The sequence below is a fragment of the Carassius auratus genome, unplaced genomic scaffold (assembly GCF_003368295.1).
Source record: "Carassius auratus strain Wakin unplaced genomic scaffold, ASM336829v1 scaf_tig00215828, whole genome shotgun sequence".
Lineage (NCBI taxonomy): Eukaryota > Metazoa > Chordata > Actinopteri > Cypriniformes > Cyprinidae > Carassius > Carassius auratus.
This window is the reverse complement of record NW_020528261.1, coordinates 93,159-107,646: the sequence shown is the minus strand read 5'-3', so window position 1 is coordinate 107,646 and position 14,488 is coordinate 93,159. Positions and strand designations below refer to the sequence as shown.

General features: G+C 37.5%; 1 protein-coding gene and 1 long non-coding RNA gene across 2 annotated transcripts; both read left to right on the top strand.

Annotated features, from left to right (window-relative positions):
* Positions 1-1,512: 1,512 nt before the first annotated feature.
* Positions 1,513-8,459, top strand: LOC113095988 (membrane-associated progesterone receptor component 2-like). The gene is made up of 3 exons (XM_026261366.1): positions 1,513-1,910; positions 4,737-4,892; positions 6,418-8,459. The coding sequence occupies exons 1-3, from the start codon at positions 1,559-1,561 to the stop codon at positions 6,513-6,515; spliced, it is 606 nt and encodes a 201-aa protein (XP_026117151.1). The 5' UTR covers positions 1,513-1,558; the 3' UTR covers positions 6,516-8,459.
* Positions 8,460-12,603: 4,144 nt separating this feature from the next.
* Positions 12,604-14,203, top strand: LOC113095987 (uncharacterized). The gene is made up of 3 exons (XR_003288436.1): positions 12,604-12,898; positions 13,454-13,563; positions 13,653-14,203. It is a non-coding gene; the product is annotated as an uncharacterized LOC113095987 (long non-coding RNA).
* The last annotated feature ends 285 nt before the right edge of the window (positions 14,204-14,488 follow it).

Below are 14,488 nucleotides of genomic sequence, written 5' to 3'. Positions count from 1 at the left end.
CTTTATGCTTTTATGATTAGCTGGTGTCTGAGCTGAATATTGGAGAAGTACGTAGATATCAGTGGCGAGGGATTGTTAAAGTGTTAACATCATCAGGAACTACAGGATTTGTCCTGCCTTTTAAATGAATATTAGGTCGTTCACATTGCTGAGCTGGTGATCTTGAAGACGCCACGTCTCAATTGATAATTTTGACTTAAATTGGAAAACATCTGTGTACTTGAAGTTTCTAAGAAATGTTAACTTTTTGAAAGGAATTATTCTTCCTTTTAAATTTTGAATCCTATTGGAGTTTAGTTTGAGATAATTTATTGTTTTACTCTCTTTTGAAAGCTTAATTGATTATAATCTTTTTTTTTGTTGTTGTTGTTGATATTACTGAGAGAGTGTAGAATGCTGCAAACATTGTGTCCCAAAGAATACTTTTATTTGCATTATATTTTTATTTTTCACTTTGGAAAAGTAAGTAATAAAATTGAATCTGTGTTTTTTTTTCTCACTTATGATCAGTAATCAGACACTGAATTAATGTCCCGATTGTATCATATTTGCTTATGAAACCTGTACATAAAAAATATTAGAAGCAGCTCTCTAATTTCAATCAAATAATTTTTATTGATTCATTTTATTGTGGTATTTTTGTTTGTGTGCGCTTGTGTGTTGGTATGCATGTCGGTTAAAAAAAAAATTCCTCAAATTGTAAAATGTAAAAAAAAAAAATTAAAATATATTAAAATCTGTTTATAAAACCCAAAATAACATGTGTTGTATTTCTATGTGCTTACACATTCCAGGTGACACATTTTGGGAAAAAGCTGTTATTTGGATTACTGGATAATGATTTAAAAAAAAAAAAATTTCACTGACAAAGAACAATATATATGCCCAATGTTTTAAAGTTGAGCATAACCTGAAGCATGTGTGCATTTTCCATGATTACGGGCGGGACCCATCTTAAAGACAATAAACCGTGAGAGGAATCCAGCAAATCCAAAGAATAGACCATTTTTAAACAATAACAATAAACATACAGAAACTGCAGCGATCAAGGGCCATTTTGTACTCTAGCAATAGTAAAAATTGTCAATACCGATTTGAGAAGATGGCTCATAATGGATATTGTTATCTTTGTTGATTTATGATTGTGATTTTTTTTTAAGTTTTATTATAGCCTGCCATGTAATATTCAAAGCAGTTAAATCGATTTTGCATTTAATTCGCATTCCTTGTTTTTAAACGTGTGTTTGTTTTCTATATTAAACTTTTGAGCTGCAAGCTAATTAAAAACATATTTCCTGCATATTCTAGTATTTTATCGCGGTTAGCTACTAATAAATATAATCATAACGGTTACCGCCTTTTCATTACCCCTAGCCTTTGTCTGGTCCATAGACTGATCTGGTCGCATGCGCTCGGTGGTCTTGTAGGCGCCACTGTTGAAATGAAACTACAAATCCCAGGTGACAACACGGTGTTCCGGTGACAGGCAGCCAATCAGACGCGCCCCTGGGTGCCAGCTGGCCGGGCGCGCGCTGTGGGAAGGCGCTATCGTTGCAGTATGGCGGACGATGGGGACGGTAAGAGTGCAGCGGGGGACACTAGCAGTGGGCAGGGGACGACGGAAGAGTTGGATCCGGGGACCGGTCTCGGTATAAGCGGCATGCTGCTCGATCTCAGCGTTCTAGTGCTATTGTTGGCCGCGTGCTACGTGGTTTACGTGCGGTGGTGGAGGAAGGCGGGCGCATACGCGGGCCGGGGCAGCGAGGCCTCGCCGCTGCCCAAGATGAGGAGACGCGACTTCACCCTGCAGCAGCTGCGCGAGTACGACGGTGTGCAGAACCCTCGCATCCTCATGGCAGTCAATACCAAGGTCTTCGACGTGACCAGCGGCAAAAAGTTTTACGGACGCGGTAAGGAGAGCGCTGGGCTCAGGCTCACACCCACATTCAGCGGTGTTTTTTAACTTCAGCCGTGGAAAAGGTAACGTTACTAGTATCCAGTAAACAAAGTCTACTAAAGCTGGAATACGTACTAATAACTACTTGATAGTTACTACGACTAATAAAAAAGGAATTAGTGCTTTATTAATATTCTCGGTAGCCCTTTATTTTACAGCTTCCCTGTATAAGAGCAACAGTACATTATGCGTAACAACAAGAAACTAGCCACAAACCTATAGCAAGTATATTTGGTTAATTAATATTACTCCGCACTCATTTGTATGAATTTACTATAACAAGGACATCTTAAAATACAGTAACTTTTTTTTTTTTAAACTAAAACTGGAAGTACCAGCAACAATGCATTCCAGGCTGATGGGAATGTTTCAGATGTAATAGTTACATGTTATACATGTTACCGCTGGATACTAGTAATTATTCCAGCAGTGACTAACATCTGTTGAATACGAACTGGTGACTAATTGTATAGATACATAATGAAGTACTAACATCTAATGAGTAGTTGCTAGTGAAATAGTGAAGGATACAATTAGATTACTGGAAACAATTTATTTTGGTGTCCATGTAGTTACAGTAGTAATAATAATAAATTGTGCATCATTTTAACCAGCTAAACCTGTAGTAAGGTCTCACTCTGTTTTGCCTTGGTGAACTCTTTCCCAGGCATCAACTTTTCATGTCAGTGCATTTTTGAATGAGAGCCATGTGTGACGTGGACATACGGGGTGAGAGCCATGTGCTGGCACACCCGTCAGGTATGTACTGTACAAGTACAGCTGTACCATGCATTAATCGATATGCTTCTGTTAAACATGTAAAGCTATAACAGCTTGATTTGCTATGACGGATATTAGGTCAGCTAAGTTTAGCAGTGGCCTTGGTTAAGAAATCAAGCCCCGAGCTTCATTCCTTCCTCTCTCCCCTGCGGAGAAACGCACGTTTCTTTCCTTTGTGCTTTAAGAGCGGTTTACAGGCTTTCAGCTGCTTGGCAAAACAGCTGTTTGCTACACAGAATACTTGAACTATTTGCTCTCAAAGGCAGAACAGCAGTCTTTTGTCTGTCTGGAGTCTATATTTGGACACCCAGGTCAGAAGTGAAACCAAGAAGGCACATAAAACTAGGATTGCCACAGCCTTTGATTGCTTTTACCAAGTTTTGATTCACAGTACAAACTAAAGCCTGTGATTGGGCCTCACATCTCCCTCTGCTATATTTGTACATGAGATATGTTATCTGACCATCTGTGGCGTTTATGGGGGAGCACGGGACGTTTAATGTGTGTTGTCAGCAGTAAACCAGACTCTGACCAGTGCGTCATTCGTTTAGACACCTGTAGTCCCATGTGGCATCTTGCAGCGTTTCACCCAGAGAGAATATATGAGATCAGTTATATTTGCATGTTGCTGCATTCATATATAACCCCGTGAGACTATAGCCGAGGTTTGTATTTTGTAGGGAGATGTGGTGTCTTTATCACTTGACCATAGGGCAGCTTGTCTTTTTGGTCAATGTTTTTACTGGACCTGCTTGTTTCTTCTAAGATTGCTCAACTGCTGAAAAAAGAGGCTTTTGCACATGGAGATCAGATGATGAACCAACGACAAGAAGTGTCAAAAGTGATTGCCCCTACTATTGCCTTCTGTTCTGAATAAACAATGACTAAAGCTCAGTCCCTCTGTCAAGAAAGAGAACAGAAGAATGTACACATGCCAGAGCAGCCTAGTCATCATCAGACTTGATCTGGAAGGCTTTTGGCAGTCATGTTATTTATGTTCTTATTTATTAGTTCCTGTTCATGAGGTTATGGAGTAAAACTATGAATGCAGCGAGTATAAGTGATGTGCCTGTCCTCTTGTCGTCTCTTTTTATCACATCTATTTGTTTGTTTGTCTTGATTATGTGTCTGAAGTTCATCAGTCTGTTGTGCTCATCTGTCACGTTTCAGGTTTAGGAGGAAAGGTGAGGCCTGAGTGGTTTGTGCACAGCTTTTGGTGCATATAGTGTATTGTAGCAGCACCTCGCTCTCATTTCTTTACTCAGTGCGGTGTGTTGTTCACAGAATCTCTCACAGCTGTTCTGTAGTAGCTGTTTGTTTACCTGTGTTTTCTCTGGTTTGTGTGAGTGGCTCCATTCATCTCCAGCTTGTCTGGGATTTTCTGAACCACTGACTCCACAACTGTTTTCCTTTAGTAGTTTCACCGCAGCGTTTTGTTTTGATTGCATTTAAGCAGGGTTCTTCAAACTTTTATCAGGCAAAGGATTTTTAGCATAAAATGTATTATTCAATAATTATTTTATTTATTATAAAGGTATTATTAATAGTACTGCTTAAAATAATATAACATTGATGATAATAAATATAAATTATTGTTAGTAAGTAATTGTTTATTATTCATTATTATGAATAATTATATAACTGCTATTATTATTATTTTAAAGACTTTGCATACTTTACCTTCACTTTTTAACTTTTTAAATGTAGGCCTAACTTTTTTCAGTTTGAATATATAAATATAATTATTTATTTTTTTATGTGGGAGGGACATTTAACTTTTAAAATTCAGTTTAAGTTTAATTGTTTTGTTTTATGCATAGTTGCTGTTGTTGTTTTAATTTAAATTTTTTTTGTTTTGATCAGACTCAGACAGTAATTGATGAATCCCTGGCAATATTGCATTTTCCGTTCTTACTCCTATATCTATAACGTGCAGAAGTTCCTAAATTTGTATTGCCGACCTTAATGCTGATGATGTGCTTTATGTCTGTTGTTCCAGAGGGCCCCTACGGGATCTTTGCGGGACGGGATGCTTCTCGTGGTTTGGCAACATTCTGCCTGGAGAAGGATGCATTACTAGATGAGTACGATGATCTTTCAGACCTGAATGCTGTACAGATGGAAAGCGTTCGAGAATGGGAGATGCAGTTCATGGGTAAGCAGGAGAATTCTACTTTGAATTCAGAAAGGAAAGCATAATTGGTCCCAAAAAAAAAATAACAGTGTCTGAAAGATTTCCACCGTTTTTACAGATTGGGCTTAAGCCTAATCCCAGACTAATAATGCATGTTTGAGCTGTTTTCACTTAATGAAACTTGCACTAACATATTTTAAATGTATATTGGTGACATTGGTTTTTCTCAAGATGCACAACTGTACTGTTGTTTTTGTTTTTTTTTCTAATGAACATTTATAAAAGATACTTAAATGTCCTATTTGAACTATGGCCTAAACCTGGTTTAGTCAAAGCCCTGACTGTGAAACCAGGCCTTTATTGGCCTTTAGGGTAATCGGAGCTATGAAAGTAATGCAGGTAGTTAGTTATCATTCCTCCTGGACCACAAGCTCTGCATGTTGTTCCTGTTGTGCTGGTTTGGGCTGATCTCTACATTTACTGTAATCACACAGCTGATGCAGGGATGGGGTACTGGGGAAATTCTCTAGATGATGAGTGACAGTAACCTCCGAGAGCTGTAAAAAAAAAAAAAAAAAGAAATGCCAATATATCATTCTTTTTCCTGGTCCATTATTCAGCATTGATGTGTCAGACGGTCTCTAAATGAGAAAAGATCAAAAGACTGGGTAGTCAGTACCACAAAATAAAGTAAAGAAAACTATTTTTATGGCATTGTTTTCACTAGCTGCCCTCAAAAACAAATATAACATGAATCGCACAAATGAGTATCTGTGCGTGTATGTTGGGGATATTGACTATTGTTCTGTAGAAACATTCAATTAGGTTTATTTTTGACTGGTCTAAAGCGATTGATTTGGTGTAGCACAGTCTGAGATCTATTTGTGTTGTTATGTGAGAAGCTGCTTGACTCCCCTGTCAGTCACCACGTGTGGGGAAAATAAGGCATGTAATTGTACAACAGTTTTATGCTGCTTGACAACTAAGTCACTCTGGTGATGATAAAGCATAAGACTTTTCCACACTGCTTGTTTGCTTTGTTACTACCAGAGATGAATTCATGTTAATGCCTTTTAAGAACCCTCTAAAAATAATTAATAAAACTGGTAGTTCTTTTTTAAATGGCTGTCAAAGGCAACAGTGTTGTTAATACAGTTTTTATTAATATTATTAACATATTTTTTTGAGGTAAAATCATTACTTCAACTTAATGATTTAAATTAGTTGGCAAAGCTACATTTCTAATTTTCATTTAATATTATTTATTATTTAACAAAAAAAGTTTTTAACCGTTTTAGTTTTGTTATAGTTAACAATAACACTGATGGAGAAAGATGGTTTTTTACAGCTAAAAGAAGCTAATAGGTCCACGCTAACTTCTCCCTGTCTGTTACTATAAAAGTTCAATGTCCAAATAAAACTCCTTCCAAAAGTTTGCGCACAAGATAAATATACTCATAATTTGCATGAACAAGAAATAGCATAAATGCAGTTTTATTTTTAAACCGTTTTATTCATTCTTTTTCCAATTGTTCCTCCCTTTCAGAGAAATATGATTACGTTGGCCGTTTGTTGAAGCCAGGAGATGAGCCGTCTGAGTACACAGATGAAGAGGACATGAAGGATCATCAAAAACACGAATGATCTGCTGAAACATCACAGCAGCTGAAGGCCAGGACTGAGAAGGCCACCATCCAGAATAGTTAAACCCCAGCAAGAAACCCCCTCAGAATCTGCCCTTTGCCTTGGTTGTACTGTATCCCCACTACTGCTCCACCACAGAGATAAACGTGTCTGTCTAAAAGCCCCCTGCTGTTCTGACTGTTCTTCTTCCAAACAGACCAATAGCCTGTCAGAGTTTCCTGTACTCTTCTTGTCTGTTCTTGATACCTTCTCCTTAATCCAGCTCCTTGTCCCCTCGATCTTCCTGTCCCACCCAATCACTCAGTTTACACCGTAAATACCATCAAACACTACTTTAATACCATAAGTCACCAGTCCTACATCCTAAATCATCATTCATACTATAAACCCTAAACCCTACAGTCCAATGGAAAGTGAAACGCACCCGAGGCTTTTGGCATCCTGCACATTTGCGTGTTCAGACTTCGGATTGACAATTTGAAGAGATAAATAAAAAGGAAGAAGGACAAAACGCTGAATACACCTACATGTTTACTCACTTGATTTTCTTTGGGGGACTTCACCGTTAATAACCTCAAAGGTCAAATACATAGAATGGGGCAGATGCCTGGAGTTCAGTACACAACAGGTTAAAAAAACGCAACCGGGGTCTCTTTTGATTCTCCTCCCCCTGATTAAAGTGATATTTTTTGTTGTTGTTTTAGTGCATCAACACTTCTCAAGCATCTAAATCTCATGCTTATTCGTTGACTCTGAGAACGTTGTCATTTTAAATCAAAGTATGTCGAATGGATATGGTAACCAATCCAAAAGCCAGATTGTCTACCATCAGCCAATCAATCCAAAGGTTGGGAGGGTCTGGGGTGGGTGGGCGCTCTTAGCTATTTTTGTATTGTGTGCACCACTCTAGTGTGTAGCAATTTTTGTCACAATGTGATTGTACATCATTCAGGATGGGAAATGTTTGTGTGTGTGGGGGGGGGCATCCATTAGCATTCTCACCATAAAACGTGTTTTATTTGATCTGTGTAAATCTAAACAGCTGGTTGGGATGCAAAGGGAAGATCAGTTCGGTAGTTTGGATCAGCTTGTCTGCTCTTCGGTCATCAGAACTCTCCCTGTCAGCGTAGTTATTGTGCCTTATTTCCGTTTAATTCTACTTCAGAATAGTCAAAGAGATGAAGGTATGAAAACTAGAGGGAAAAAATGCAAAGATTAAACATGTTCTGCTCTGCCCTTTTCACAATATTTACTCTTAGAAGGTTTTTCAAAAGCCAAGGCATATTTCCCCTCCATTTCCTCGGTTCATACGAGGCGTGCTCGTGTCTGTGAGGGAATCCCACACAGGAGGCTCGACCATTATTGTGACCTTGTATATAGACTTTATGAGCTATTTCAGTGTTACTGCCATATCTGCGCTGTTATTAAACTCCATGCACTGCTGTGTTGTACTGGCCAAAAGATCCATTGCTCTTTCCCCATTTCCATCTTTTTTCCACCTTTTTGTTTTCGATGCTGAGTTTATTTTTAATTGTGGGTAACTTGCAAATCCACCCTTAAGTGTTATATTTTGTTTTTGTTTTCTGGAGAGGGGAACTATGAGCTTGGAAGGATATTTTGTCTTGCTGAGGGGAGGGGGATGAGGCGAAATTCAAAAATTGTGGATTCTGTAAATATGTGTATCATTTTATTAAAGCATGTGCAGCAAACAGTGAGGTAATGCTGGCTCTCACGTCATGTATTTAAATGGAGTTTGCAAGGATGTGTGCGCGTGTGTGCTGGTTGGGGGGGGGGGGGCGTGAATGTGTTGTTGCAGAAATAAATACATTTGGTTAATAACTACTGTTATCCTCTGCCCCTCTGTTGTGTCGTTTTATGTGGAAAAAATAGGCATTGTCTCTCACAAAGGGTATTTTTTCAAATAAAACAACTATGAAAGTGGAAGCAGAGCCTGTGACAACTGAAATGTAAGATGTGTCGAGAAACCACTAGGATGATTTACCTTTATGGATTGTGTCATTCTACCACTGTTTGTACTGGGAGTTTTGGACTAGTTAAAAGTTTGCACTTCCATACAGCATTTAGCTGGGAATGATGTGGTGAAGGGATAAGGGAGGAAATTTGTGGTTGGTTGAGGTATGTCATGCTCCAGTTATAAATACTGAGAGTGCATAGGCAAAAAAATGTAGCATGGATAGAGTAATAGCAATAGTTTGTCAATTTTTTTATTGGACTTGCAGACTTATAATTTGAAGCATGATATAGCAGTGTGAAATGTCACACAATCTTATTAGAGCTGAAAAAAGTTATATATTATAAAAGGGTACATCAAACTTTGGTGTGGACACACTTACCCATTGCTAATGCTATGTTATTAGTGTTGTCTTCCTACTATAAATGATCACTTTCTGGGAGATGATTTCATTAAGGACTTGGGTTATTAAACAAAGATGACAAAACAAAACCTCTCAGTGATTGAAGTTGTTCGGCGTTAACCACCAGATGTCACTGAAACCATAATCTGAGGTATGTACCAATGATGGGATGTCCGAGTCATTTCCGTGAATCGGTTAATGCCGAAAAGCCAAAAAAGAAATTCCCAGGAAGAATTATTTTACAAAAAACATCAAAATATTTGTCTTAAACTCTCAGACCATCCACTCTGGAACAATCTGGTTGATGCTGTTAGGTAGACATCAGTGTTTCCATCATCCATCAGCGTCTGAGAAACGTTTGATCCCTGGCCACTTTAAAATCCTTCCTCTGTGATAAATCTTTCATTGTAGTGATTTTCAAACACATCAGGATTTGTGATCAATGAAAATAAAATCCTGACCTTCTAAAAACTAAACAGTTTAGAAATAATATGCATTTATTGAGTAAAAAAAAAAAATATATATATATATATATATATATATATATATATATATGAGCCCACCATTATGTGTGTATGTGATTGTGAAAGAATGACTTGTGTTATTGTATGTGTGTTTTGGAATCGTTGGGGTTTTGTGATGATGTGAATGTGAGTGTGTGTGTGTGTGTGAATGCATCTCATGCTCTGTGCATGGAATTATGTGGAAATGTTAATTATTTTTTTAAATTTTTGTTACACATTTTACACATAATTTTATTAGATTTTACCCATAATGTTTTTAATTATTAAGGTACGTTTCTGTTTTATTAAGGACTTAGAATAAGTGTAATTTTTGCCTGAATTCATGAGGAAAAGATTCATATGTTGACACCAGTATGCATTCAATTCAATTCAATTCAAGTTTATTTGAATAGTGCTTTTTACAATTCGAATCGTTACAAAACAACTTTACAGAAAATTATGTTTCTACAATATTTAGTAGTAGCTTATGGTGGTGACTGTCAGTTTGTGCACGTTTGACAGGATTTTTAGAAAAAATTAATACAAGACGTAGTCAGCTAGACGATGAACATTATTAATATTATTAATTAATAATTGTTATATGATGCAGTCACACTTGTAGCAATAATTGTTAGTTCTTTTTGTTGATTCAGGGTTAGCATCATCTGAGGTCCTCTGAGGGTCAGCATCATCTCTTCTCAGGTGTTCTGGGTCCAGACTGGAGCTTGTGTAAATCCTAGTGACCCCGTGGCATAAACAAAGAAACAAAATAAAGACATCATTAGCATAGCTGCTGATCCAACAAACTAAAATTAGTTTAACCCAAGCTAATGAATAAAAATGCACATTTCATCAGATGCAACAACACTCACAATTTAAGAGAAACATTATTCGAATGCTTGGTGAAAGAGATGTGTTTTTAATCTAGATTTGAAAAGAGAGAGTGTGTCTGATCCCCGAATATTATCAGGAAGGCTATTCCAGAGTTTGGAGCCAATGTGAAAAGCTCTACCTTTAGTGGACTTTGCTATCCTAGGAATGACCAAAAGTCCAGCGTTTTGTGACCTTAGGGTGCGTGATGGGTTGTAACGTGGTAGAAGGCTAGTTAGGTACGCTGGAGCTAAACCATTTAGGGCCTTATAGTAACGATAATTTGTAACTGATATGGAACTTAATAGGTAGCCAGTGCAGAGACTGTAAAATTGGGGTAATATGATCATATTTTCTTGACCTCGTAAGGACTCTAGCTGCCGCATTTTGGACTACCTGTAGCTTGTTTATTGACGAAGCAGGACAACCACCTAGAAGTGCATTACAATAGTCCAGTCTAGAGGTCATGAATGCATGAACTAGCTTTTCTGCATCAGAAACAGATAACATGTTTCGTAGCTTGGCAATGTTTCTAAGATGGAAGAATGCAATTTTTGTAACATTGGAAATATAATTTTCAAAAGACAAATTTGCTTTCTAATACGACACCCAGATTTCTGACTGTAGAGGAAGTAACAGTACATCCGTCTAGTTGCAAATTGTAATCTACAAGATTCTGTGTAGTTTTTTTTTGGTCTTATCCGGATTTAATTGGAGAAAATTATTTGTCATCCAATCTTTTACATTTTTAACACACAACATGTATATTGAAAATAGAAGGGGACCTAGGACGGATCCTTGTGGCACTCCATATTTTACTGATGATAAATGAGATGACACCCCACATAAGTAAACAAAATGGTAGCGATCAGACAGGTAGGATCTAAACCATCTTAGAGCCTGCCCTTGAATACCTGTATACTTTTGTAATCGATCTATGAGTATGTCATGATCTATGGGGTCGAACGCAGCACTAGATCAAGTAAGACTAGAAATGAGATGCAGCCTTGATCTGACGCAAGGAGCAGGTCATTTGTAATTTTAACAAGTGCAGTTTCTGTGCTATGGTGGGGCCTGAAACCTGACTGAAATTCTTCATACAGATCATTTTTATGCAGGAAGGTGCTCAATTGAGCAGACACAACTTTTTCTAAAATCTTTGACATAAATGGAAGATTTGAAATAGGCCTATAATTTGCCAGTACACTAGGATCTAGTTTTGGTTTCTTAATAAGAGGCTTGATAACCGCCAGCTTAAATGGTTTTGGGACGCGACCTAAAGATAACGACGAGTTAATGATATTGAGAAGAAGTTCTTCGGCTACAATAAGTTTATTTAGCTCTTCCTGTCCTATGGTTGTAAAGCACTGCAGTTTATCTTTGGTTGCGATGGATGAAACTTAAGAGTTAGACGCTGTAGAATCTAATATATAATAGGTAATTTGTTAATTTAGCCACTGTGCTAAATAAAAACCTTGGATTGTTTTGGTTATTTTCTATGAGTTTGTGTATATGCTCTGCCCTAGCAGTTTTTAGAGCCTGTCTATAGCTGGACATACTGTTTTTCCATGCAATTCTAAAAACTGCCAAGTAATTTTTACTCCATTTGCGTTCAAGACTACAAGCTTCTTTCTTGAGAGAGTGAGTATTACTGTTATACCATGGCACAGTATGTTTTTCTCTAACCTTTTTCAATTTGATGGGGGCAACAGTTTCTAATGTATTACAGAAAATAGTGCCCATGTTGTCAGTCATTTCGTCTAATTCATGTGTATTTTTGGGTACAGATAGTAGTTAGATAGATCAGGCAGGTTATTTGCGAATCTTTCTTTGGTGGCTGGAACAATAGTTAATATCAGTTATACGTAGCATGCAGGATACAAGGAAATGGTCTGTAATATCATCACTTTGAGATACAATATCTATAGCAGTAAGATCGATTCCATGAGATATAATTAAATCTAGTGTATGATTAAAACGATGAGTGGGCCCGGTGACATTTTGCCTGACTCCAAAAGAGTTTATTAGGTCAGTATGTGCATGTTTTGCTTAACCAAAAATCTGATAGTCATGTGCTGATGTTATTTATAATACCTTTAGCATTGCATTCCTCCTGGAGAAATATAGTGCATGTAATACTTTTATATAACAAAGTTGTGTTAAAATGATCAAAAGTGACCGTAAACCATTAAAACAGAAATCTGGTGATACTGGAGTCAGTGTTTAGTTCCAGGTCAGAAAAGGAGATGCTGAAACTCATTGGACTGATGAACTCTATGAGGGTCATTGACGGCCATGACAAAGTGACAGCTTTCGATCTTTCTAACTTCATGGCCGTCATAGTTCTGGGAGGTGAGTATAAATGTTGTTTCGACTCTTTCCTTATGAAATATGAATAGAATTATTTTAGATAAATATAAAAAATTCCTAAAATGTTTTAGAATATATGCAAGAAGTAGTAGGTTTGCTGGGTATGTTATTTTGGTATGTTTTGCAGGCTGCTCTTGTGCATTATTGTGAGAGCTGGCTAAAGAGTATCCTTCCTCCACTGTCACGGTGCTGGATCTCCCGGCTGTGGTCCAAACCACTCAGCAGCATTTCGACCAGCAAGAGGACACCATCTGTTTCCAAGAGGGTGCGTAATGACTAATGACACATTGTAACATTCTTAATGGTTCACATTTGACTGGTTCTCTGTCCTTCTGAACTTGTCGAAAACAACAAGCTGTCTAATGGCTGCCCTAACCACAGAATATTTTATGTGTGTGTTTTTTTTTACAAGCGTTAATGAAAACTGAAACTAAATAAAAAATACGGTATCTAATTGTTTTATAGATCAGAATTGCCATTATGATTTTTTTTCTTATTTATTTTTCTTAAAGTCGCATTTATTTAGAACCAAGAAAAAACATTACCTTCTACAGCCGCGAGGGGGCGCTCTGTGCTGCTCAGTGTAGGCTACAGGAGCAATGAGCAGTATAGAGCGCGCTCTCGTGGCTGTAGACGGTAATGTTTTCTCGGTTCATTCATCTTAGTTCATTTCTCTTGGTTCATGTCAAATTAATTTTGATAAATAAGTCGCACCTGACTATAAGTCGCAGGACCAGCCAAACTATGAAAAAAGGTGTGACTTATAGTCCGGAAAATACGGTATATGTCATTTTGTATTTGTATGGGACTTTTTTTGAAGGAGAAATCCCTCCTGCAGACTTATACATTCTGGCACGGATCATTTATGACTGGAAGGAGGAAAGAAAAAGTTCCAACTATTGAAGAAGATTCATACAGCATGTCATCCAGGTGGGAACAGATTTCATTAACTGGTCAATAATATCAATAAGTGGCCCGAGAATGATCTAACTCTTTTCATCTTCATCATCTCTATCTAGGTGGAGGCGTTCTGATCGCAGATGCACTGTTGTTTGAGAACCGCTGCGGTCCAGCTGTGGTTCAGATGTTTTCTCTGAACCTGCTGGTCCAGTCTAGCCTCTCATTATAAACATCTGCTTACCGAAGCAGGATTCAGAGAAGGTCTGTCAGACTAGAAAATGCTATTTTGGCACTCAAATGAATATGCACACATGTATTCATGTAAGCATTGTCAGTAATCAGAACCCTTCTGCCGTATCTGCAGACACGGGAGTAATCATATTCATGCACATGTCAGACATCTGTTGTTCCACCTTGGCCTTGTTTTGTTAAGTTATAAAGCATTTTATTTCTCCATCAGAGAATGAGCCCACTCCTGATCCTTATGATTCCTTCAAAAGGCTGTTTTAGCATCAATTCGTTTTAGTTATTTGTGAACTTGGCTCCTGAGGCCTACCAGATGTAGTCTGGCCAGTGGTGTGTCAAAATAAACTCCTCCCTCGTTCTCACCTTGTGTATCTAGGTTGTCTTGACAATTGGTTAAGTATGACCCCTTGTGGTTATTGGTTGAACTAACAGTCCAAAAAAAAGTAGTTGATTTTTAAATAAAGAAAAATTTAATATCAATTCCTGGCTTCATTTCATTTCAAAAATATGATTTTTCAAATCTAATAATCCTAATACAGTTCATTTACCATCCTTCTAAAAAAATGGCTCTTGATTTTTTTCTATTGTTTGTGTACTTGTTTTTTTTTTTTTGTAAATACCTTGCACCACCCTTGACGTTGTGCCACACATTTATACTTGTCCACTGAGAAAAAAAATCCTATAAAAGGAAACAATGACCAAAATATTT

Bases quoted from the DNA above. Each gene is read 5' to 3' on its own strand.
- LOC113095988 (XM_026261366.1), top strand. From the start codon at position 1,559: ATGGCGGACGATGGGGACGGTAAGAGTGCAGCGGGGGACACTAGCAGT. The intron at 1,911-4,736 runs GTAAGGAGAGCG...CTGTTGTTCCAG, and splicing joins CAAAAAGTTTTACGGACGCG to AGGGCCCCTACGGGATCTTT. The intron at 4,893-6,417 runs GTAAGCAGGAGA...CCTCCCTTTCAG, and splicing joins ATGGGAGATGCAGTTCATGG to AGAAATATGATTACGTTGGC.